This window comes from Sus scrofa, chromosome 13 (genome assembly GCF_054392235.1).
Source record: "Sus scrofa isolate SSC_HxYL_T2T_F1_AM1 chromosome 13, Sscrofa_HxYL_maternal_Yorkshire_Landrace_v2.0, whole genome shotgun sequence".
Taxonomy (NCBI): domain Eukaryota; kingdom Metazoa; phylum Chordata; class Mammalia; order Artiodactyla; family Suidae; genus Sus; species Sus scrofa.
The window spans coordinates 92,222,419-92,250,078 of NC_139395.1; the positions used below are offsets into that span (position 1 = coordinate 92,222,419).

At 35.9% G+C, this 27,660-nt stretch overlaps 2 protein-coding genes across 7 annotated transcripts in view; one reads left to right on the forward strand and one right to left on the reverse strand.

Annotated features, from left to right (window-relative positions):
- The window catches only part of IL20RB (interleukin 20 receptor subunit beta), a 991,209-nt gene that overhangs the window by 488,300 nt on the left and 475,249 nt on the right, over window positions 1–27,660 (forward strand). The window lies entirely within an intron of this gene.
- The window catches only part of STAG1 (STAG1 cohesin complex component), a 420,442-nt gene that overhangs the window by 151,654 nt on the left and 241,128 nt on the right, over window positions 1–27,660 (reverse strand). For all 6 annotated transcript variants that reach the window (XM_084989804.1, XM_084989803.1, XM_084989805.1 and 3 more), the window contains one exon: window positions 15,001–15,205. In XM_084989804.1, coding sequence (XP_084845930.1) covers window positions 15,001–15,205 — 205 coding nt within the window. The remainder of the gene's footprint in view (window positions 1–15,000; window positions 15,206–27,660) is intronic.

A 27,660-nucleotide genomic window follows, 5' to 3' on the forward strand; every position in this document is an offset into this window, starting at 1 on the left:
CAGCACATAACCCCACGCTCCAAAACATCTCCTTTGGAAATCATAAATTCTTCAAAGTCTGTGAGTCAGTATCTGTTCTGCAAAGGAGTTCAGTCTGTCTTTTTCAGATTTCACATGTCAGGGAAAGCATTTGATGTTGGTGTCTCACCATCTGACTGACATCACTTAGCATGATAATTTCTAGGTCCATCAATGTTCCTGCAAAGGCCATTATTTCTTTCCTTTCTGGGCTCAGTAATGTTCCATTGTGTGTATGTACCAAGTCTTCTTGATCCACTCCTCTGTCAATGGACATTTAGGTTGTTTCCATGTCTTGGCTATTGAAAAGAGTGCTGCAATGAACATTGGAGTACATGTATCTTTTCAACTCATGGTTTTCTCTGCATAGATGCCCCAGAGTGGGATTGCTGGATCAAATAGGAATTCTATTTTTAGTTTTCTGAGCAATCTCCATACTGCTTTCCAGAGTGGTTGCACCAATTTACAATCCCACCAACAGTGTAGCAGGGTTTCCTTTTCTCGACACCCTCTCCAGAACTTAACTGTTTGTAGACTTTCTGATGATGGCCATTCTGGCCGGTGTAAGGTGGTACCTCATCCTGGTTTTGATTTGCATTTCTCTAATAATGAGTGATGCTGAATATCTTTTCATGTGTTTTTTTGGCCATCCGTACATCTTCTTTGGAGAACTGCCTGTTTAGATCTTCTGCCCATTTTTTGATGGGGTTGTTTGTTTTTTGCTATTGAGCTGCAGGAGGTGTTTCTAAATTTTGGAGCTGAATCCCTTGTCAGTCGATCCATTTGCAAAGATTTTCTCCCATTCTGTGGATTGTCTTTTCGTTTTGTTTAGGGTTTCCTTTGCTGTGCAGAAACTTTTCAGTTTGATTAGGTCCCATTTGCATATTTTTGTTTTTACGTATTACTCTAAGAGGTGGATCTGAGAAGATGTTGCTGTCGTTTATGTCAGAGAGTGTTTGGCCTATGTTTTCCTCTAAGAGTTTTATAGTGTCTGGGTCTTATATTTAGGTCTTTAATCCATTTTGAGTTTATTTTTGTGTATGGTGTTAGGGAGTGTCCTAATTTCATTCTTTTCCATGTGGCCGTCCGGCTTTCCCAGCACCACTTATTGAACGGGCTTGTCTTTTCTGCATTGTATATTCATGCCTCCTTTGTCATAGATGAGTTGGCTGTAGGTGTGTGGGTTGAATTCTGGGCTTTCTATCCTGTTCCACTGAGCTATATTTCTGTCTTTGTGCCAGTACCGTGCGGTTTTGATGACTGTTGCTTTGTGGTATAGTCTGAAGTCCGGGAGCCTGATTCCTCCAGCTCCATTTTTCCTTTTCAGGATGCCTTTGGCTATTCAAACAAACTTTTGTGCTTCCAAACAAACTTTAAAATATTTTGTTTGAGATCTGTCAAAAATGTCCTTGGTAATTTGATAGAGATTGCACTGAATCTGTAGATTGCCGTGGGTAGTATAGACATTTTGATAATACTGACCCTTCCAATCCAAGAGCATGGTATGTCTTTCCAACTATTTGTGTCATCTTTGATTTCTTTCATCGGTGGCTTGAAGTTTTCAGAGTACAGGTCTTTTGTCTCTTTAGGTAGGTTTACTCCTAGGTATTTTATTCTTTTGGATGCGATGGTAAACGGGATTGCTTCCCTAATTTCATTTTCTGCTCTTTCATTGTTAGTATATAGAAATGCCGTTGATTTCTGTGTATTAATTTTGTATCCTGCGACTTTGCCAGATTTGTGGATGAGCTCTAACAGTTTTCTGGTAGAGTCTTTAGGATTCTCGGGGTATAGTATCATGTCATCTGCAAGTAGGGATAGTTTTACTTCTTCCTTTCCAATTTGGATTCCTTTTATCTCTTTTACTTCTCTGATCTCTGTGGCTAGGACTTCCAAAACTATGTTGAAGAGTAGTGGTGAGAGCGGACATCCTTGTCTTGTTCCTGATCTCAGCGGGAATTCTTTCAGCTTTTCGCCATTGAGAATGATGTTCGCTGTGGGTTTGTCATATAAAGCCTTTATCATGTTGAGGTAGGTTCCCTCTGTGCCCACTTTCTGAAGGGTTTTTTTTTTTTTTATCAGAAATGGGTGTTGGATTTTGTCAAAGGCTTTTTCCACGTCTATTGAGAGGATTGTATGGTTTTTAGTCTTCAGTTAGTTAATGTGGTATATCACACTGATGGATTTGTGGATATTGAAGAACCCTTGCATCCCTGGGATAAATCCTACTTGATCATGATGTACAATCCTTTTAATGTCTTGTTGGATGCGGTGTGCCAGTATTTTGTTGAGGATTTTTGCATCTATGTTCATCAGTGAAATTGGCCTGTAGTTTTCTTTCTTTGTGGAATCTTTGTCTGGTTTTGGTGTCACGGTAATGGTGGCCTCATAGAATGAGTTTGGGAGTATCCCTTTCTCTGCAGTTTTTTGATAATAGTTTCAGAAAGAGAGGTGTTAGCTCTTCACTAAATGTTTGATAGGATTCGCCTGTGAAGCCCTCTGGTCCTGGACTTTTGTTTGTTGGAAGTTTTTAAATCACAGTTTCAATTTCAGTTCTTGTGATGGGTCCATTCGTCTTTTCTATTTCATCTTGGTTTAGTCTTGGAAGATTGTACTTTTCTAAGAATTTGTCCATTTCTTCTAGGATTTCTGTCTTATTGGCATATAGCTGCATATAGTAGTCTCTTATGATCTTTTGCATTTCTGTGATGATTGTTGTTACCTTTCCTTTTTCATTTCTAATTTTATTGATTTGAGTCCTCTCTTTTTTTTGCTTGGTAAGTCTGGCTAGGGGTTTATCGATTTTGTTGATCTTTTCAAAGAATCAGCTTTTGTTTCATTGATATTTTCTATGGTTTTCTTTGTTTCTATTTCACTGATTTCTTCTCTGATCTTTATGATTTCTTTCCTTCTACTAACTTAAGGTCTTGTCTGTTCTCTCTTGAGCTTCTTTACATGTAAAGTTAGCTTGTCTATCTGAGCTTTTTCTTGTTTCCTGAGGTGGACTTGTATTGCTATAAACTTTCCTCTTAGAATGGCTTTTGCTGCATCCCATAGGTTTTGGAGTTTCGCATCTTTGTTGTCATTTGCTCTAGGTCTTTTTTAATTTCCTCTTTGATTTCTTCAGTGATCCACTGGTTGTTTAGCAGCATGTTGTTTAGTCTCCACGTGTTTATGTTTTATGTTTTTTTCTTGTTGTTGATTCCCAGTTGTACAGCATTGTGGTTGGAAAAGATGCTTGTTCTGATTTCAATGTTTTTTTTTAAATTTTTATTTTAAAAACTGAAATGAATTTTAATACAGAAAATGAAGACAGCATTTTGCAAATTTATCGCTCAAAGGGTATCTCTATTTGAGGAAATCCATGTGTTACACTTTGAGAGATGAAATATTACAGCTTGTACACAAAAATCAAAAAATGAATTTAAATTAAAAAATGAAATGGTTACCAAGGTAATGCAGGTCAGGGGATCAAAGGTGAAGGGTCACACATTATTAAAAAGAAATCCCAAAGGGCAGCCGCATCATGATCTCTCGGGCGTGTTCCTCTAACCTTCCCCATTCTCCTACTGCCCACGGAACGGAGCTCCCAGTGAGCAGGGAGAACTCCCAAAGGCGGCTGGTGGCACGGCCGGGACAGGAGAGGACCCACTGCCCGGAAGGAGACGACTCTGCTGGGGACACTCCAACACGTACAGCCTGTAGTCAATGCTTGCTTTCCCAGGGTCACTAATACTACATCCTTCTGGCTTGTTTTCAGCAGCCATTTCTCCTCCATGCGCCACATCCTCCTCCTCCTCGCAACCGGGACCCCAAGTGCGGGCCTCATACCGCCGCCGCTGCCGGCCCAGCCACCCCACTGCCCATGATTTCAATGTTCTTAAAGTTGCTGCAGTTTGATTTTTAGCCCAGGGTGTGATCAATCTTAGAGAATGTTCCATGTGCACTTGAGAAGAATGTGTATTGTGTTGCTATTGGGTGGAATGTCTTGTAAATATTTATATCTATTTTGTCCATCTGGTCTAATGCTTCATTCAGTGCCTGAATCTCCTTAATGATTTTCTCTCTGGCTGTCTGTCCATTGATGTAAATGGGGTGTAAAAGTCCCCCACTATTATTGTGTTATTTTTGATTTCTCCTTTTAAAGTTGCCTTATATATTGCGGTGAACCTTTGCTGGTGAAGCTTAAAATTATTGTATCTTCTTCTTGCATTGATCCTTTGATCATTATGTAGTGACCTTCCTTTTCCTTTAAAATATTCTTCATTTTAAATTCTATTTTGTCTTTTACGAGTATTGCTACTCCAGCTATCTTTTGATTCCCATTTGCATGGAATATTTTCTTCCATCTTCTCACTTTCAATTTGTATGTGTCCCTAGAAGTGAAGTGGGTTTTTTGAATGCAGCATATGTATGGATTTTGTTTTTTTGTATCCATTCAGCCTGACTACGTCTTTTGGTTGGGGCGCTTACTCCATTAACATTTAAGGTAATTATTGATATGTATGTTCTTATCGCCATTTTATTCATTGCTTTGGATTTTTGTAGCTCTTTTTTCTTCCCTTCTACTCTTGCTCTCTCTTCTGGTTTGATGACTATCTTTAGTGTTGTATTTGTGTGGATTTGTGTTACTTATTTGTGTATCAATTGTAGATTTTCGGTTTGCAGTTATTCTGAAGTTTTGATATAAGTCTATATGTATATGGGATTAAGTTGTTGGTCTCTTAATTGCAAGTGCATCTCTAGTGTCCTGCATTTGTACCCTCCTCATTTCTGATTTTGGTGGCATAATGTGCATGGATGATTTAATAACTTTACTGTATATACCTTTACTGGTGAGCCTTGTCACTCTTGGTATTTTTGTTTCCTGTTCTGGCCTTTTCTTTTCTGCTTAGAGAAGTTCCTTTAGGATATGTTGTAAAGCTGCTTTAGCGTTGCATAATTCTCCTAGCTTTTGTTTATCTGTGAAGGTTTTGATTTCTCCTTCAAATCTGAATGAAAGCCTTGCTGGGTAAAGTAATCTTGGTTGGAGGTTTTTTCCTTTCATCACATTAAGTATATCATGCCGTTACCTTCTGGCCTGAAGAGTTTCTGCTGAAAAAATCTACCAATAACCTTATCAGGGTTCCCTTGTATGTTATTTGTTTCTTTTCCCTAGCTGCTTTCAAGATTTTCTCTTTGTCTTTAATTTTGGTCAGTTTGATTAATATGTATCCTGGTGAATTCCTCCTTGGGTTTGTTTTATATGGTACTCGCGCTTCCTGGATTTCAGTGAGTGGTTCCTTTCCCATGTTAGGGAAGTTTTTGGCTATTATCTCTTGGAATATTTTTTCTGTCCCCTTCTCTCTCTCTTCGCCTTCTGGCACCCCTATAATACGGGTGTTGGTGCATTTAATGTTGTCCTGGAGTTTTCTGAGACTGTCTTCATTTATTTTCAATCTTAATTTTCTCTTTTCTGGTCTGCATCCATAATTTCACTCATCTCTCCTCCACCTTGCTTATTCATTCTTCTGCCTCCTGTATTCTGCTGTTGGATGCATCTAGTGAATTTTTTATTTCAGTTATTGTATTTTGCATCTCTTCTTGTTTAAGTTTTAAATCTTGTATCTCTTTGCTCAGTGTTTCCTGTAAGTTATCCATCTTTGCCTCCAGTTTATTTCCAATGTCTTGCATCATCTTCAGCATCAACAATCTAGTCTTTTTCCTGGAGGCTGAGAATCTCCCGATCACTTAGCTGATTTTCTGGGTTTTTTTTTTTTTTTCCCTCTCATCTGAGTTACAGTTTTCGGTCTTTTCATTTTTATAGGTTTTTGGTGTGGTGACCTTCTTACAGATAATAGAGTTGTAGCCTCTCTTACTTCTGGTGTCTGCCCCCCTGTGGCTGAAGTTGGTATGGGGTTTCCTGTAGGCTTCCTGATGGGAGGGACTGATAGCTGCCCACTGGTAGGTGGTGCTGATTCCTATCCCTCTGGTGGGTGGGGCTTTGTCTTTGATTGGGATTAGAGGCAGCTGTGTGCCTGGGGGGTCTTTAGGCAGCCTGTTTACTGAGGGGCAGGGCTGTGATCCCACCTGGATTGTTGTTTTCCCTGGGGCTTATCAGCATTGACTGATGGGTGGGGCTAGATTTTCCCAAAATGGCCACCTCCAGAGGAAAGCACACTCCTGAATATTCTCGGGAGCTTTGCTTCCAATGTCCTTCCCTCAATACAAGCCATATTCACCCCTGTTTTCCCAGGATGTCCTCCAAGAACTGCAGTCAGGTTTGACCCAGATTTCTATGAAGACTTTGCTTTGCCCTGGGACCCAGTGCACGTGGAAGTCTGTGTGCGACTTTCCCCCAGTCCTGTGGAGCTCCTGCGCACAAGCCCCACTGGCCTTTAATGCCAGATGCTCCAGGGGCTCTTTCTCCCAGGGCCAGATCCCCACACGTGGGATTTTGATGTGGGGCTCAGAACTCTCACTTATGTAGATGAGTCTCTGTGAACCAGTTAGTTTCCAGTCTGTGGAGCTTCCCACCCGGGAGGTATAGGGTTGCTTATATTGCATAATCACCCCTCCTACGTCTTAATGTGGCCTCCTCTTTGTCTTCTGGTGTAGGATATCTTTTTGAAATTTTCTGGCCCATTTGGTTGAAAATTACTCAACATTTAATTGTAAATCTTGCTGTTTTTAGGAGAGAAGTTGAGCTCCCATCCTTCTCAGTACTATGATTAGTTCTATTTTACATTAAGAGAAAACTGAGGCACAGCCTGGCTACGAAACTTGTCAATTAATTACACAACCAGTAAGTGGCAGAGAGAGAATTTGATTATAGCCATTGTGCTCCACAGTATAAGTTTTTTACCAGTATAATATATTGCCTCTCACTGATATGAATGTGATACCATATTCATAAGATATCTTTGGAAAGACATATAAGAAACAGGAAAGTTTGGTTGTCTTCAGAGAAGACAATTTGATGGCTGAGAGCCATGGGTAAATGAGTGATATTTTACCAGATAAGATTTTTTTTAATCTTTATTTTTAAAATCACATGACTGCATTATCTTTCCCATCACCATTATTTTTTAGTAGAAATAATAAAATATGATATTGTTTTTAACTTTACTCACTAAGGAGTGAATGAAGATAGAAAAGATAAAAAAAAGTCTTTAGATTGTGTCCTGAGATAAGTGAATATTTATGGTTTAACTTTCTAAGGTCTACTAAGACAGTGCTTCAAGAAAGAAGTAGTAGCTATATCTCTCTAGAGAGAAAAAGATGACAATGGCGCTGCCCAGTGATTTGGACTCTAAGAAGATAACTGCTGACCTCAACAAGAGTAAAGGCAGTGAGGAGGTAGAGATAGAAACCTGACTGGAGTGGGTTTGGAGAGAGTAAGAGTTCTAGGGAGAAAAAGTAGAAATAATCTTTGAGATCTGCTATAAAGAAAAGAATAAAAATAGGATTGTAGCAAAGGAGCATGCAGAAACAAGGGAGGATATAATGGTTGGTGTTATGTGTCAACTTGGCTGGGCTCTGTCATGCAGTTATTTAATCAAACACTAATCTAGGTATTACTGTGAAAGTATTTTGTAGATAAGGTTAATGTCTCAAAGTAAAGGAGATCACCCTGAATAATGTAGTAGCCTCATCCAATTAGTTGAATGCTTTAAGAGCTAAATTTTAAGTTTCCTAGAGAAGCAATTTCTCCCTAAAGACTATACAACTCCTGCCTAAGTTTCTAGCCTTCTGGTCTGCCCTCTGTGTGAGCCATTCACTGAAATAAATCTTCCTCTTCCCATATACTACAATAGGACTGGCTAGTTAGCATTAAAGATCCACTTGAGAGAAAAATGTAAAAAGCCTAGCCATTATAATTATGTTTTTCTATAGCTACTTTCAGCTACTCTGGTGAAGGTATGTAGCAGTTGTTAATATGAGGTTTCCCCAGGGGTTATGATGGAGGGAGAAAGAGGCAAGGATGTTGAGGGTCATTCATGAGAAGGACATGGTCATAACAAGTATGGCTAATAGAACTTAAGCAAGGAAAATGGAAGAAGTGAGGACATAAAGGGTGCAAAGAACACTAAATACATAGTATTAAAGAATTTAACATCCCAATAGAAAAAAAAAAAGTACTGGAGCTGGGAGCATATAAAATAAACACTGGAATAGAAGAGAGTATCAGCAAATGGGATGGCTAAGATTGCAGACACTGAACCTTTTAATCACTGTCTAACAATTTACTTTTCTGTGTTCATAACCACAGCTGTGGCAATGCTGGATCCTTAATCTACTGTGACACTAGTAGTGAGAGTAGTGGGAACTCCTACTGATACCTACTTTTGAAAACATAGAAATGTTTGATAATGGGATAAAGTTATAAAGAGAGTTTCAAAAGTTTAAATTTTATCTTATTTAAAAATTATTTTTTGTCTTTTGTTTTTTTTTGGGCTGCACCTGCAGCATATGGAGATTCCCAGGTTAGGGGTCTAATCAGAGCTATTGCTGCCAGCCCACACCAGAGCCACAGCAACACCAGATTAAAGCCGTGTCTGCAACCTACACCACAGCTCACAGCAACTCCGGATCCTTAACCCACTGAGCAAGGCCAGGGATCAAACCCACAATCTCACTGTTCCTAGTCGGATTCTTTTTCACTGAGCCATGACGGGAACTCCTCAAAAGTTTAAATTTTAAAGAGAGGGAAGGCTACAATCCTTTTTTAAATTGAAGTACAATTGGTTTACAAAGTTTTATTGGTTCTGGTATAGAGCAAAATGATTCAGGGTCTTATATATATCTGTGTGTGTGCTCATGCATATATATATATGTTCTTTTTCATATTTTTTCCATTATGGCTATTGCATGATATTGAATACTGCTACCAGTGCTTATTAATTATCTGTGTCATATACAGTAGTTTATATTTGCTAAATCCCATATGCCTAATTTATCCCTCTCATAACCTCTTCCCCCTTTGGTAACCATAAATTTGTCTTCTATGCCTACGAGTCTGTTTCTGTTTTGTAAATAAGTTCATTTGTATCATATTTTAGATTCCACATATAAGTGATGTCATATGCTATTTGTCTTTCTGACTTACTTCACTTAATATGAAAATGTCTAGGTCTATCCATGTTGCTGCAAATGGCAAGATCTCATTCTTTTTTTATGGCTCAGTAATATTTCACTGTAATTATATTCCTTCTTTATTTAAAAACTTACTTTAAAAAAAAAAAAGCAAAAAAGCTTACAACAAACTTTCACTTTCCAAATAATAAAAATTTAATCATTCCCTTTGTCTCTTAAAAGCTCAACCAAAACAACAAGGAGGAAATAATTCTCATCTTCAATAAATACAGAAAGATACCTGTAACTCCAGCCTATTAATATAAGCATATGGAAAGCAGATGGGTAAAGCATGCAAATCAAATCAAAACAAACAGTTGAAAAAGTATGATAAGTATTTCCAAAGCTACAAAAACAAATTTGCTCTGCAGAACCCAGAAGCATTCAGGAGTTGGAGAAGAACTACAGAAGATGGAATGAAATAAAGTCTGAAAACAGCAGTGTTATTTCAAAGTTTGTATAGTAAGTAATTAAATCCCCAAATCTCCACTCCAAAGTTTAAAAAAAAAAAAAAAAAAAAGCAATGGTGAAAATACCAAGCAATGAGAAGTAAAAAAAAATTTAATGAATAAAAGAGAAATAAAATATAAAGAAGAACGAGAGAGTATTCATACTCTACAATCTGCTCTTTGATGGTGCCAGATTGCTCTAAAATTTTGAGGACCTAACCACAGAAACCAGAAATATTCTGTTTGGTTGAGAGTTATAAAATACCTATTGAATTTAATCAAGAGAATATGGCACCTGAGAGCCAAAACATAAGTAAAGTGAAAATAAATGCTGTTAGTTTTCTTCATGGCAGTTTTTGAAAGATCTGTTTATGTACTTATTTTTTTTTTCAATTTCCCCATTTTCAATGTCTTTTATTACTAAAACAGAGTAGGTGTTCAATAATTACTGAGAAAAAAAATGAATGAAGGGAAACATTGCATATACTATTGGCTCTTCCTGTCATTACAGAATAATAGCAATAGTTTACTAAATATCAGGTATGGGTCTACGCTCTTCATTTCTATTAATAAGGTGGCTATCATTAATCTTTCCCATTTTGCATAAGAAGAAAATGCAGCCAAAAACATTAAGGACTTGTGCAAATTACCCAACTAGTAAAAGGCAGAAAGAAATAAATATTCAGACAGTCGGGTCCAGAACTCATTCTATGAACCCTATATTATATGGTTTCATCAACTGAAAACCAAAGAAAAGGAATCAATTTATTGAGGCAAAATGATTTTCAGTTTATGATGGGAGAACAAAAGCAATTTCATATAGGCTTATATATCCTAGGAGTTAAAGTTCAGAGAATCTGACTTGGTAAAAAATGTTAATTAACATCAAATCATTTATCAATATAAAATCAACTATATACCAATATAAAAATGTTAAACCATAAAGAAATTTTTACTTTCTCAAGAGTCTGGGAGTGATCTATTGTTAACTAGTGGTGAAAACTTGCTTCCCAGCCTAATGAGGGTATCCGATTGTCATATGATGATTTTAACCACATTTTCTAATTTTTGCATAATTCGGTTTAGAAAAAAATTGAACAGGATCAATCACCATACCATTATTAATACAAACTTTGTATTCTTAATTCCCCTTTGTTCAAAGTAGCATTTTCACCTTAAAAGTGAGTGGTACCCAATATTAATCTATTTGTAACACAGAAAATTACTCAGGTGAGAAAATAGCAAAAAATTAAGGTAAGCCAATATTACTCATCTTGTAAACTGCCATCTAACAAAAATTTGAAGTCAACAACTTCTAGACTATTTGCATAGTTTACAAAAAGCAAATGCCTATAAATCTGAAAAACAGATCATTTGAGAGTAGACTTATCTTTATAACACCAAACAAGAGAGTGGTAAAACAATGGGAATGCTATATATTTTTGATCTTGGGGAGAACAGTGTTTTTCACAAAAATTTTGTGAAATTAGGGAAAGAAAATGTGCCCAGTCACAGGCTGTAAATCCACCAAAATAATACTAATGACAAAATATTACTTATATAAATGAAATCCACAAACTATGTTCTAATATATCTGAAGTAGCTATTTAGAAAAGAAATGAGAAAACTTAATTCTGAAGATTAACTGTTTAATTAAATCTTTATTGTAATGTAAAGCTTCTTTAGTAAGATGGGTCAGACAAATAGGAGAGTACGCTTTAAAATTCCAAATGAAAAGAACAGGGAAAAAAAAAAGAAAAATGTAATAAAATATAAAATGTAATTGTTAACAGTCTATTTCAATTTAGTGGTAAAAAGAATTCCAAAAAGCAGGAGGAAAGCACAGTTTTCCTCCAATAGAAAAATGAGACTACTTCTATCTGGAGAATAAACAAATCTGAAAAACTACAAAATGATGAAAAATTTTAATGAAAAGGTGGCAAAAGCATACAATTAAATGCAATGCATAAACACTGATAATTGGGACACATAATTTAATTAGTAACAAGAAAATGGGTATGTGGAAAAACAGATTAAAAGTACGACTGATAAGACCACTCTGATGACTTACGAAGTTCTAAAACTTATCATGTCTGTACCCTACAAAACAACTAACCTGATTGTCTCTCTTCTCAGCTAAGATATAAGCAATGTCAAGGAGCATTTTATTCCAAAGCCGATAATCATATCTGGCCATAACTGCCTTGTAACTGTCCATGCACACAGTCTTTGAAGCAGAGGATTAAATGTTCCTGCCCATTTTATCTAGTCCCCAAGACTCGTCCTGCAAAGTGAATAAAAATGATTATCTTTTAATCTATCCCTCATACATATACCATAAAAGAAAAAGGGGATGGAACCACAGAAGGGGGCAAAAATGAAAACAGAATAATCCTTAAAAGATGGATAATTATTCTCCATCCGGAAATTAAGTTCTCAGCAAGATCCCTGTGCTTTATTGAAGGGTAGGTAACTGATATGTCTCACATTTTATGAAACTGAGCCCTGGAAGATATCAATAATGTAGACATAGAGAAATTACAGTAATATTTTGGAGTAAATTTGAGAATAACTTGAAAAATAGGTTTTAGCTTTTGAAAAGTAAGTATAATTATTTATAAATATAACATTGATCTCCTTGATTTTTCTTGATTTCTGATTGTGAAAAATGATTAATACAAATAGGCTAGAGGGTTCCTGTTGTGGCTCAGCAGTAATGAGTCCGACTAGTATCCATGAGGATGCAGGTTCAATCCCTGGCTTTGCTCAGTGGGTTAAGGATCCAGCGTTGCTGTGAGCTGTGTGTGGTGTAGGTTGCAGACAGGGCTTGGATTTGCAGTTGCTGTGGCTGTGGTGTAGGTCGGCAGCTGCAGCTCCGATTCTACCCCTAGCAGGAGAACGTCATATGCCACAGGTACAGCCCTAAAAAACAAAAAAACTGAAACAAAAAACCAAAAAAAAAAAAAAAAAAACCAAAAAAAAAAAACCAAACCCAAATAGGCTAGAGCTTAGGTGAAAACAAAATGGCATTTATCAAGCAATTTTAAAAGCTGTCACAAGCACAGGTAAATTGTGAGCAAAGTCAGAAAGGCACTGGGAGGAAGAGGGAGCTACTCAACTCAAAAGGGGTAAGAGGAAAGCCACAATTAAAATATGTTTAAGCACACATAAAATTAGCATGTATAGACTATCAAAAGGATAAATACAGGGAAAACAATGCAACAATAAAACTCACTGAAAATGGGCCAATGGAAAGGAGAGCTGAAATGGACCACCATAAAGTCAGTAAAATACAGTAATACTTCATTTACATGGCAGTAAAGGAATAATGCAAATGAACCAAAGTGCATTTTTTCAGGAAATTGAAACATTTTAAAAGTCAAAATATTCTGTATATTTCTATAACATATTATTCCTCCTCTTGTGTTCTTAAACAGAGTATGTGGCATATAAATTTTTAAATCTTTTATAAAGAATGCACATAAATTTCTGGATTAAAGAGTAGCTTGCCCCTACAGAGAAACTTCAGACTTCTCTATCTTGCTATCTCTATGCAAATTTTTTGCCTTCTTTTTTGATTAAATTGTCATTTCACAATTCTGTCAGCAAGACAGAATCTAACATGCCCCTCCATTCATATGTTGTTTCTCTTGGTATTGTGAAACTAGATAATAACTGTTTATGGCAGTAATTTTGGCTATTCAGAAGCAATTTCTATCTTATGTTTAAGTTTTATTTCAAATGACTGCAATTACTATGCATCTGAAAACCAGCTAAACGGGCATTACTGTACATAGGTAGAATAACATAAAATTAAAAAGTAAATAGAAGATATAAAGAAAATTTAAAAAATGCAAATATAAAATGTAGAAGGTACTAAAAGTCAAGAAATTAGAAAGAACAATGTATAGTATCAGATAACTTTTTAATAAATAGTATATTTATAGTAACTTTTCAAAAAGTTACAACTATGTACAAGATCTTTTTTTCTTTCTAATTTTGAGGATGAGGATACTCTCGAAACACAAATAAAATGTATCCAATATTTGTTCTATACAATTTTTTTTTTCAGCAATAAATTGTGTGACTTTGCCTTTATCAAAAAGATAAAATTAAGTAAAATATCTTCCTCTGTTTCTAATAATGAGGAAAGGGACACTCTCAAAAGAAAAACTTGTGTGTCTTGTATGTTCCATATAGAACTGCAACTAAGGGCATAATGGACGCTAATATGGATTGAGTAAGGAAGGAAAAAGAATTGAAAAAAAAGAGGAATGGAAAAAAATATAGATGACTAATAAAATCATCAATTCGCTTTAGGCAACAGGTTAGCCAGAAAAGGATAAAATTTTAAATCAGGGGTTTGCCATGCATTGTCCTAAAAGTATAAGCATCAACATCAGCTAGAAACATGTTAAACTCTGGAGGCAGGGCCACACAATCTGTTTTAGTAAGCCCTGAAGGTAATTCTTATGTATGCTAAAAAGTTTAAGAATGAATGCATGAAATACATTAGATAAATGAGAAATTTAAATTTAAATGCAAAATGAAATAAAACATTTTTTTTTGTCATAGTAACATGTAAGATGAATATAGACAGTTACTCTGCTACTACAAAGGATATAATCTAAGAGTATTTAAATATATTTGTATGTACACACACACACACACACACACACACACACAAAGACTCTCTCATAGGAGAGAAAAAAAGTCATTTCAGGTAAACATAGTTAAAACTGTTGAGGAATTTAGAACAATGGCTAAATTAAAATTACCTTGTTATGAAAAAATAAGGGGAAAATGAATATAGTTGGCTGAGAAATTGCCTAGATAATTCTAAAATAAAAGTTAAAGTGAAAATTATAATCTTCAGATTATTTAGAACCTAAATGAACTGATTTTAGAGACATCACATTTAGGTTATTATAGCACTGGGAATAGAAAGAATGCCATCTAGGTCATGAATACCTATTAGATGGAATTGTTTCAAATATATATAAACAAATACACATTTATATATAATAACATGAACAATGAAGCAACGTAATTAAGTGGGAAAAAAAACTATGAATTTGGAACTTCAACTAGTATATGGTGTTACCAAAGAATATGTCCTGAGGGACTCCTAAAATTTATTTGGTTATAAAATAAAAATGTAGGGAAACAGCTAACATTCAGAAAGAGATTTGGTAACATCTACCAGAAATTTTCAATTTTCATTCTCAAGACTATCAAATGTCAGTTATCAAAATAGGTACATATTTTACTTTAACAGAGAATACAAACCATTCATGTTGGTAATTTTCACGAGCACAGTAATTAATTTTAAGTTAAAATTAGTTAAACCATGCTTAACTAGAATGGAACATATTTAACAAAACTAAATGAAAAGAGAAAAAAAATGTTGGTTACTTACCAGCAAGGGTACTTGTATGCCTAAAAGCTCTGACCTGGGAGTCTGACAAGCCAGTCAAAAGGGAGATTACTGTGTCCATCATGTACTCATCATAAATTATGCTATACTGACATTGTCGAATCAGGACTCCAATAAATTCACAAAAGTTTGAACGAAATTTTTTCCACTGGGGTCCAGGCATTGTAAGGGGATAATCACCACTGTCCTAAAACAGATAAAAAAGAACATATTAAATACAACATATGACATCAAATTTGATCAGTTTTTCTTCCTCCTACTGGAAAAGGAACCTTTTTTCTCAAAGCAGATGTAGACAAAAATCAAGAGGGTACATGACTGCTACCTTGTTTTTGTTTTGATCTTCTACAACTACCTAACTGTTAAAGTACTCAAAATTATTATTTAGAACCAGTATCTAATTCATTATTCTAAGCCATTCATTTAAAATAATAGTTCCAGTCTTGTTGTACATGGGTTCTAGCTGAGATAATTTAAAGTAGAAAACAAAGTAAGAAGTTTAGACTAGAAACGATATTTGCTACTGAATTCAGATCAAACTGATCATGATACATGTGATACTTAGCATTTTTCAATTATTTTAAATAGACACTTTTAAGGATAGATAATTGAGTATAAGCACTTCATTATTAAGTCCAAAACCAACTTTTCACATCTGAAAGTGTAAACCTATTTTTTCCAATTTTACTAAGAACTTTCTATGGTCTCTATTTTATAGAATAGATTATTAACTTTTCAAAGAAAAAATTAGAACATGGTTATCTTGGTATCACCAGATATAGTCATCTTGTTTAAAACACAAAACTGACAGTTGAACCCATCTAGTTAATATTTTCCCACTCTAGCCCAAAACATTTTGGTAGCGAAATGGAAATTCACAACAAAACAGAAAGTGAGAAATCCTATGAACAGTCACCAGAATACTCAGTTTGTGACTATGTCTTTTTTAGGTCAAACTGCTGCTAAGAAAACTGGTTATAAATGAGGTCTTAAGATCTGATGGTGTCCCAAGAATGAGAACTAGTATGTTACTTGGAACAGCAAGAAATTTCAAGAGCAAGGAACAGAAAGCAGAGATGGGGAAGAGCTTGGCACTAGGTCAAATAGCTCCAAGGAAAGCTAACTTTGGTGCTATAGCAGTGTTGTGTGAGTTACTAAGCCCTAAGGAGATCAAAAAGGAACTGAAGGGGCTGGCTGAATCCTCCTAGCTTTTTAGACTGGGGATATGGGGGTATAAACTGGAGAGGCCAGCAGAATACAGAGGTGAGATGTTTCTGAAATTATCTCTGAAGGCTGCCTGCTGCTTCTATGTCACAAAAGCCTACCAGGGTAGAGCTTCTTTTGCTCTGTACCAATTGAGAAATTCATCCATTTAGCACTCACAACCACATCTGGGTCCCAAGGAAACTCAAAGAAAATAATCTATCTTAACAGGCCCAACAGCAAGCAAGAGGAAAGGAAGCCATAAAAACCAGCATTTAGAAAAACCTAAACGAAAAATAAATATACCTCAAAGATGCAAATGTAGCATAGAACAAAACTCTTGGGAAATATTTTTTAAGATTTTTTTTGAGGTATAATTTACATATAACATTAGTTCAGGTTTACAACATGATTCGATATTTGTATATACTGCAAAATAATCACAGTAAGTATAGTTAATATGTCACCATAAACAGTTACAAAACTTTTGTTTTTCTTGTGATGAGAATTTTTATAATCTCATTTTTAAAGATCTTAGTGACTTTTCAATATGCAATAAAGTATTATTAACTATATCACCATGCTTTACACCTCCAGGACTTACTTATTTTACAAGTGGAAGTTTATACTCCTTGACCCCTTTTATCCATTTTGCCCACTCCTCCCTACCTGCCAGCACCCACTAATCTGTTCTCTGTACCTATGAACTCAGCGTGTTTTTCGTGCGCTGTTGATTTTTTGTTTGTTTGTTTTGTTTGTGGCACATCAAAGTTCCCAGGCTAGGGGTAGAATCGGAGCTACAGCTGCTGGCCTACACCATAGCCACAGCAATGCAGGGTCTGAGCTGCATCTGAGACCTACACCACAGCTCACGGCAATGCCAGATCCTTAGCCCACTGAGTGAGGCCAGGGATCAAATCCGTGTCCTCATGGATACTAGTCAGGTTCATTACCACTGAGCCACAATGGGAACTCATTTGTTTTTTGATTTTACATATAAGTGAGATCTTATGGTATCTGTTCCCTGTCTGACTCATTTCATGTTGGTGTAATGCCCTCGAGGTCCATCTATGTTGTCATGAATGGCAAGATTTCCTTTTTATAATAACTGAATAATATCCCTGTGTGTATGCACATATTATGTTTTCTTTACCCATTCATCCACTGATGGATGGACACTTAGGTTGTTTTCCATATCTAACTATTGTAAATAATGCTGCAATAAGTATAGGGTTGCATGTATCTAAAATATATTATTTTGTTTGTCTTCTTTTTGCCATTTCTTGGGCCGCTCCCGCAGCATATAGAGGTTCTTAGGCTAGGGGTCGAATTGGAGCTGTAGCTGCCCGCCTACGCCACAGCCACAGCAATGGGATCCGAGCTGCATCTGTGACCTACACCACAGCTCATGGCAACGCCGGATCCTTAACCCACTGAGCAAGGCCAGGAATCAAACCTGCAACCTCATGGTTCCTAGTCAGATTCGTTAACCACTGAGCCACGACAGGAACTCCTAAGATATTTTATTTCTTAAAAACTTAACTGATAAACTGAAGAAAAGGATGGTCACTGATGGGTGATACATTAGTAGTCCAGAAAACAATATGCAAGACATATCTGAGGGAAAAACATGTAACTTGCTAGATGGGGCTTCTGAAAAAAGCTTTTTAAAATGTACACACCCCAAACATCCTAAGTCTTTGTTAATGGGCTGTGCAAAACTTAAATCTAAGATAGCCACAAATCCAATCCAGCACTACATTTCAAAAGAGTATTGTTCACTGCAGTACTATTTACAACAGCCAAGACATAGAAGCAACCTAAATGCCCATCGACAGATGAATGGATTAAGAAGATGTGGTATATATACACAATGGAATACTACTTAGCCATAAAAAAGAAAAAAATAATGCCATTTGCAAAACATGGATGGAACTAGAGACTCTCATACTAAGTGAAGTTAAGTCAGAAAGAGAAAGACAAATACAATATACCACTTATATCTGGAATCTAACATACAGCACAAATGACTCTTTCCACAGAAAAGAAACTCATGGACTTGGAGAACAGACTTGTGGTTGCCAAGGGGGACAGGAAGGGAGTGAGATGGATTGGGAATCTAGGGTTAACAGATGCAAAGTATTGCATTTGGAGTGGATAAGCAATGGGATCCTGCTGAATAGCACAGGGAACTACATTTGTCACTTGTGATGGAACACGATGGGAGTATAATGTGAGAAAAAGAATAAATATATATATATATGTATGTGTATATATATATGTATATGTATATATATACATATGACTGGGTCACTTTGCTATACAATGGAAATTGACAGAACATTGAAAATCAACTATAATGGAAAAATAAAAGTCCTAAAAAAATAAAATGTACACACTAAGCTAGTATAAGCTCTTCAACCTTTTGTCCCTTCCTCTTTCACTGACTTGGAACTAAGAGTTTGGGATTAGCAGTTGCAGATTATTTATACAAATGAAAAAACAACATGGTCTTACTGTACAGCACACGGATACTGAACTATATTCAATGTCCTATAATAAACAATAATGGAAAAAAATGACAAAGAATATTTATATTTATTATATAATTGAATCACTTTGCTATTATACAGCATAAATTAACACAACATTGTAAATAAACTATACTACAATAAAATAAATTAAAAAAAAAAAACCAGCAAAAGCAAAGTTAAAAGAGGAAGAATAGGGCTTGGCTTCCACTTAGAATATAAAAGGCTACAAATAGTGAGAATAAGCTGAATCAACAGAAAACATCACAGCTTTTTTGAGTCCATCTTGAGTCGAAGTAACCTGAATTCCAAAGATTGATAAGCCTTCCAAGAAAAGAGACACAAACTCTGTCATCTGTGGCAGAGTCAAAAAAGAAAATTCGCCACCATAAAAATGGGTTAGAAGAAATCAAGCAAAATGTTAATAAACTATAAAAGACCAAGTGTGGGCTAACTTGTCAGTGTTGAAAAACAAGGAATTTGCACTCACTCCAAAGCTCTTTTTTCAATTAGAAACTTAAAGTCTGAGACAGAAAAAGAGAGAACCTCTACAAGGAATGATCCTCACTTGTTGGGGGGAAAGGTAAGGAGAAGCCCAGCTCATTTCTCTAAACCTTTCTCTCCTACAAGCCAGAAGCCTTAATATGGGGGAGGGTCAGCAAACTAAGTCACCACCAGGGCACAGCAAAGACCCACCACAGTCAGGAGAAGATTGAAGAAAAGATCCTCTCCCTATGAGAGAGAGGAAATCAAAACACTGCTCTGGACCCTGAATTCTTTACCAATACCAGAGGCATTGGGAAGTGGACAGGAGGAAATTCCTACCCAAGACCAACCACTGAGAGAGGCAAAGTTCAGCTACTATAGTAAAGAGGTCCAGGAAAGCTAAGAAGGTCCCTAAGTAGGTCTAGGCTCACAAGGCTTGTTTTAAGATTTAGGCAGGACTAAGACAATAGAGAATCCCCCTGCCTTCATCACAGTGCCAAGCAATAAGGCACACAACTCAGTGTGACATAGGAATGCAAAGAGAGCTGAAAGCTTAGGGTGCAGCATAAATGCTGAGAAAAAAGACCTCAGATATCCTAAGCACAAGGCAACAGCAGCCTACCACTAGAGAAATCTGAAGCCAGTGGTACACTAAAGACAATGATAGCAACAATGGAACACAAACCTAACTCAATTCCTAACTAGGCTGAAAATGTATACTGTATCATCCCTTTTAATTTTTGTATAATGCGTAAATATTGTGATTAAAAGGAAAAACATTTCTGGGAAAAGAAGATCTACCATTTCTACTTCAAAAGGCAGTTGCTTGCTTCAATATTAGTTACAATTTCTCTGCATTATTCACATTTATACATGCCATGTAAAAAGGATTGTCTAGTTTAATGATGGGCAGTAGAGTATGGAAAACTAGCTTCCTCACAAAGCAATAATTTCTTTTTTCAAGATAGTTAAGGAAATGAAATAACAATAAAATGAAGACAATAATCAAATAGCTTAAATGTCTTATCCACAACTAATGTTTAGGTTCTTTGAAGGATGTGTCATAATGCTTTGCATAAGGATTTTATTGATGAAGTAATCAAAAGGTAAACCATATCAAACAAGAAACAGGTATAAAAAAGCAAAGAAGCCTAGGGTAGGAAGAGTATCAGGCAGAAATATGCAAGAAGGATAACAAAGCAAACCAAAAAGGTCTAGTAAGAAAATAACCCCTCTAATTACGTTCAGGAATGATCCTCACTTGAATGGAAAAGGAAAAATCCCCACACAGCACAAAAAACCCAAAACCAAAACAAACAAAAAACCCTACCAATAACATAGTTAGCATTCATCTTGTGTTATGCATACACTGTAGTGACTCTTGATATGTATAGAGAAAAATAAAGTACTTTTGAACTTGTTCTAGATCACAGAGCTACAGGGTTCTGGTTATGGGAATGTAAAAATCCATGTATTCTCTCTCTAAACACAGCTTCACCTGGTTTACTCCAATAACCCTGGAGGACAGAGGCTGTCTAGTAAATATCCTTACAAGGGAGGAACACTGGGGTTCTTCTCCCAAACAGAGACAAGAAACTATTGAAAAAGTCTATTTTAGAAGTTGTGGGGACACTGGGGGTAGGGAAGAAGGCAAGGGTGTCAAACTTCAGAGACAATAGTCAACAGCAAAAGCTAGAAGATTGAGAGTCTCTGATTGTGATTAGAACAATCTTATAGAGGTCTACTTCAAGGCAGAGCTCATATAGCTAGCAAAATTAGAAGGCTAACTGCCTAATCCCTAAGTGTTGGATATATGGGAGCCCAATGTGGTCACAATTATAGATATCTAAAGATATAAAACACTCTCTAAGAGTAAATCCTAAAGAATTGATTTTTAACCTAGGTGATGGACAATGTCACCAAAAAATTTACTTATTTTTGGTGAAACATGGCTTTTGGTTACCTAATTTCAACAGCCTTTTCCAAAGATATATACCGCTATTGCTTAAAAGAGGGATTTGCAAACACTTGTTTGGCAAAACTATCCATCAACTTAACAATCTACCCCCCCCATTCATCTATCCACACACTTAATAAGCAACAAATATACTCTGGCACTATACCAGATCTTTGGGCATACAAAGATGAACAGAACAAAGATATTTTAAGAATCTCTACATTTTTTATACCTTTATTAAGATATAATTGATATATAACATTACACAAATATAACTAATATATATCATTGTGTAAGTTTAAGGTATACGACATGTTGATTTGACATACTTATATACTGCAAAGTAATTACCACCATAGAATTAGCTAACACCTCTATCCCATCACATTACTCCTTTTTTTCTTTTTTGGTGTGAAAACATTTAAGATATATTCTCTTAGCAAGTTTCAAGTATGTAATACATATTATTAACTATAATCACCATGTTGTACATTAGCTCACCAGAACTTATTCATCTTGTAAGTGAAAATTTATACTCTTTGACCAATTTCTCCCCATTTCCCCCATTCCTCTAAGAACTTCTATTTTAATCGAGAAGATGAACACATAAAAAGTAGCAAGTGAATTAAATACAATGATAGGAACTTTTATAAGGCTATGTAGTACTTAGAAAGGAATGCCAATTCTCTGCAAAAGCAACTGAGCAGGGGAAACAGGGTCAACAGCATTCTAAGCAAAGTCTTATAAACAAAGGCACAACAAAGGGACCAGAGAGCTGCTTTAAGTTTGGCAATCTAAAACAGGTGGTGAACAAGAAGAAAGATGGTGCTGAATCAAAGATGGCAAAGGAAGCCAGACTTTGTTCTGGACAAAACAGGTGGCTACTGAAGGATTTTCATCAACAGTTATGGGCTTTAAAAAATATTTCTAGGGAGTTCCCGTCATGGCGTCATGGCGCAGTGGTTAACGAATCCGACTAGGAACCATGAGGTTGCGGGTTCGGTCCCTGCCCTTGCTAAGTGGGTTAACGATCCTGCGTTGCCATGAGCTGTGGTGTAGGTTGCAGACACGGCTCGGATCCCGCGTTGCTGTGGCTCTGGCGTAGGCCGGTGGCTACAGCTCCGATTGGACCCCTAGCCTGGGAACCTCCATATGCTGCGGGAACGGCCCAAGAAATAGCAAAAATACAAAAAAAAAAAAAAAAAAATTTCTAGCTCCATTGTGGAAAATAGAGGAAAAGGGGAAGGAAATGGGTGGAGCAAAGGTGATTTACCATTGCAATGGATCTAAAAACAAAAGAGTGAGGGCAGAGAATTTAAACTAAGATAGTAACAATAATGAGAGAAAAAATGTGAGGGACATGATAAATATTCAAATATTAAAGGAATAAAATCTACTGAAGTAAGTGACTGATAGACAAAAACAACCTCTGTTTCTGGTGTGGTCTTCTAGGTGGGTTTACTCACAACAGGAAACAAAGAATTCTTTGTCTCGGAAACCTGTAGGAAGCATAACTCTTTTGTTTAGTAATGCCTAACTGTAAGAAGAGACTGACATAAAAGACTGATACAGAATATTCTACTTCCAGACATCAGAACACACTGGTGTCCACATTCAAAATAAATCAAAATTCCAGCAACAGATCATTAATGGATACTAAAACCATTAAGTGGCAAGCTGGGATAAGCAGAATGTTAGCAAAATGTCAAATTATTTAAGACTTGCAAAGGGAAAAGTAGTTTTACAAAAAGATTCATTGGCCATCACTTTAAACAAGTGATCAATCTTAGCATCACAAACCTGACATTATGAGCTATCTACTAAGACACAATATGAAGTACACAGCATCACCTATTAAATTATCTTGGCAAAAAAATGTAAATGTAATCTAATGACATCATTAGATCTAACTTTCAGTTACAAAATTCCGAAGATAAAGGAATAAGTTAAATAATACCATGGTGGGTGTATCAGATAAATAAAAATGTGAGCTATTTTTTTTTAAAGACAACTAGGTTGTCATCTAAAATGTCATGTGAACAACGACAAAAAAAAGTGGGGAATTATTTTATATTTTAAAAAAGTCCTGAGAACACAATAATTAAATCAGTATACAAATCAGTGTGCTTTAGTTGCACTGGTTTCTTTGTTGTCTAATAACTTAGGAATGTTTTACCTAGGCATCATTTTCCCTTGCTGTTTTTGCTTCCCCCAAATATATGGATGGTTGATCTATCCCCTCCCCTTCAAGTCTTTACATAAGATCACATTCTTAGAGGGTTTATCTGATCATCTTAATTAAAATAATCCTTCCCCTCCCAATTTCTGTGCTCTTCTCTGCTTTATTTTTCTGTTTAGCATTTACTATCATTTGTCATACTATAATAGTCTGCCTATATATGTTATTTGTTAGCTTTTCTCCCCAACAAGAATGTAAATTCCATGATGGCTGGGATTTTTGCTTGGTTTATTCAGTGCTATTTCCTCCAAGCTGGGAATGGTTAACAGGCACTCAAATACTTCTTGGTCAAATAAACGAACCACCACAAAAGTGATACTGTCAAAATGGGCCTAAAATAACAGTAAACATATCCAAATGATCCCTATAGATATTTTTTCCTTAATCATAAGTTTTGACCACTTGTGTTTCCTTAGCCACAAAGAGAAAAAAGGAAAATATGTGAAGTCAAAGAAGAAATGGGATTGCTAATATCATTCCTTTTAAATATGTCCTGCTCTCCAAATTGACATCAATTAGTTAAATAAAATGCTACCAAATGTCTGGCCTCTACTCTCATCCATGTATCTACACAAACATTTCATGAGGAGTGGAAAATGATCTATTAATAGGTTTATAAGAAAAAAAATGCTTATAAAATTCAAGATATTGATTATGTCGAAGAAGAAGCACTGGGATGGGAGAGTAGACGAGCGCACTGGTATTTTAGTAGTTTCGGTGATATGTGCCAGGGATCAGGTACCACAGCTGCAGGAATGCCAGATCCTTAATCCAATGTGCCACAAAGGAGCTTCCTGCTTCCTTTCTTTAATACTCTGTTTAACTTCCTCAACTTGGAGCAGTCTCCAAAGTGTTACAGATGACAAAAACTGGTGTATTGCAAGAAAATATTAGTATTTCTCTATTTTTATCTAAGAATTAAATTAGTAGAAATATTTAACACACAGAATAAGCATGGTATGACCTAACTAGGTCCATATTTAAAACTGATTTGTGTCGCAGATGGTATCTGAGGTATCCCAGGAGAATAAGAAGAGTTCAATATTCTAAGGGATTAGAAATGGAACTCTTCTCTGGTTTGTTCATTTTGTACGTTATTTATGATGACTGTAATGGATTTATGATTTATACTGCTTATTTTAAACTCTTCATAAAATGCAAATGCACAGATTTCTCAAGAAAACAGACACGTACACAAAAATTTGAATATGTAATGACTAAGCACTGACATTTCTTGCACAAGTTCCACTCAGACTACTATGAAAGTTAAAACCAAGATGACAAATACTATCTGATAAGAAAATGACCTAGTAGGATGTGCATTTCATTCTATAAATATGCATATGCTAAACAATACTGAATAAACGAGGACTACACACTCAGCCTACTGGCTACCAAAGATGAAAGGGAAAAAGAAAAACCTTTATTTTCATTCATAAGATGTCTAGGAAACAGACTTAGTTCAGAACTAATAAAGTCTGCAACAATTACCAGGCAACTACTTCTTAAGCACTTTCCCTACAAGGTAAGAACTCTGTAATTAGCATTGTGAGAAAAAGTGTGGGAAAGAGGAAGACAAGGAGAGAATAACTTTATATATATAATTAGCCTTATCATAGGTTTTCACTAATACGAGTATAGGCTGAAAAATGTTTTATTGATGAGATGTATAATCAAAAAATTTACAGACTTTAATTTGAGACCAGAGCTTTTCTCTACTATATTTTGTCATCATTTTACATTTTCTGTTTGTATATTATTTAACCATTTTTATATTTCTTAATATTAATCCTTTGATTAATAAATGCTCAAATGAATAAGCACATGGAAAGTTCTGTACTGAAGTTTATTATACAAATTCACATTATTGGTATAATTAGAAATGAGAAGAGAAAAAAGCTGCAGGATAAGTTGTTATCATTATAGAAGAGCACAGTATACACAATCCCTATTTATAATTGTGAGCAAAGCAATACAAAATAACACATATAAGAACTAAAAGCTAAGTGAATGCAGTTGCCCCATGAACAACACAGGTCTGAACTGCATGAGTCCGCTTACATACACATTTTTTTTTTTCAGAGCTGCACCTGTGGCATATGGAAGTTTCTAGGCCAGGGGTCAAAATGGAGCTGCAGGTGCAAGCCTGTACCACAGCTACAGCAACACCGGATCTGAGCTGCATCTGCGACCTATGCCTCAGCTTGCGACAAGGTGGGATCCTTACTCCACTAAGTGAGGCCAGGGATTGAACCCGCACCCTCACAGACACCAGGCTGTTTCTTAACCCACCAAGCCACAATGGGAACTCCACGTTTTTTTTCAATAAATATACTGGGAAAATTTTTGGAGAGTTGCAAAAATTTGAAAAGACTTGCATTCAAACCACATAACCTATATATCAAAAAAATTATAAAAATTAGGTATGTCATGAATTGCATAAAATAATGTAGATACTATTAATTTTATCACTAATTAAATATACATAAATTATAAAAAGTTAAAACGTATCAAAACTTACCCATACAAACACTTACAGACTGTCACATTGGCGCCATTTGCAGTTGGGAGAAACAAATGTAAAGATGCAATAGTAAATTATAACTGCATAAAATTAACTATAGTACATACTATATTACTGTCATAATTTTATAACAACTTCCTGTTGCTATTTAGTATCTGCTTAAAATGCTGTGTGACACTAATCATCTCCATGTGACCAGTTCGATTCTTCAGTAAATTGTATAACTGCAGTACAAAGTGATCTTTTGCAGGTCTTGGGTATTTTTCATGTTTAATGCAATGCTGTAAACTAAGTAACAACATGGAAACCATGTGAAGTGCCACTAGTAATGCTGGAAGCAGAAAAAAGTCAAGACATTACAAGGAAAATCTGAGTTGCTTGATATGTACCATTGATTGAAATCTCAGCTGTGGTTGCCCACCATTTCAAAATAAATGAACCTAGCATAAAGACCATTTTAAAAAGAAAAGGAAATTTGTGAAGTCATTATTGTAGCTGGCAGGAACTCTGTATTTTTTGTGAAAGATCTTTTTATTTCATATTGAAAATGCAGCTTTTATGTGGGTACAGGACTGCTTTAACAAAGGCATACCTACAGACTCTAATATGTGCCAAGAAAAAGGCAAAGTCATTACATTAAAAACTGGAAAATTTATTGCTAGCAATGGATGGTCTGGTAATTTTATAAACAAGGTTTGGTTTTAGAAATATTAAGATAACAGGAGAGGCAGCTTCTGACCACCAAGAGGCAGCAGATGAGTTTCCAGATGCCATTAAGAAAATAATTGAGGAGAATGATAGCTGCTTGAACAGATTTTTACTGTAGATCAAAGTATCCTATTCAAGAAAAAAACTACCACAAAGAATATTACTAGCAAGGAAGAGAAGCACCAGGACTAAAGGCAGGAAGGATCTGGCTGACCCTACTTTTTGAGCAAATGCAGTCGGGTTTATGATCAGACTGCCCTTGTGTATAAAGCTACTAACTCAACCCTTGAAGGGAAAAGATAAACATCAGTTACCAATCTTTTAGTTGTACAAAAAGAAAGCCTATACAACAAGAAAGCCTGGACAATGAAAACCCTTTTTCTTGATTGGATCCATTGTTGCTTTGTCCCTGAAGTCAGGAAGTACCTTGCCAGTGACTGAGGTTTAAAGGTCAATGCCCCTGTCTGCCCAGAACCCTATGAGTTCAACATCAAAGGTGTCAAGGTGGTCTACTTATCCCCAAACATGATGTTTCTAATTTAATCTCTAGATCAGGGAATCAAGGACCCTTAAGGCTCATTACACACAATACTGTACAGAAAGGATTATCAATGCTAATAGAGAGAACACAATGAAAGTCTGTAAGGATCATACTATTGACGATGCCATTAGTGTTACAGGAAAAATGTGAAAGCTACCAGACTCTTAGTAATAACGTTCTATTGGAGAAAAATTTGTCCAGATGTTGTGCATGAGTTCACAGAACTTAAAACAGAGCCAGTAAAGGAAATCATGAAAGGGATTGCAGACATGGCAAAAAAAAAAAAAAAAAAGTGGAGGGTACAGAATTTTTACATGTGAATCTTGGAGAAATTCAAGAGCTTACTAACAGACCCTATACCAAAGAATTAACAGAAGGTGACTTGATGGAGATGAGTGCTTCTGAACCAGTGTCAGACACTGTAGAAGAAGACAGAGAAGAAGCAGTGGTAGA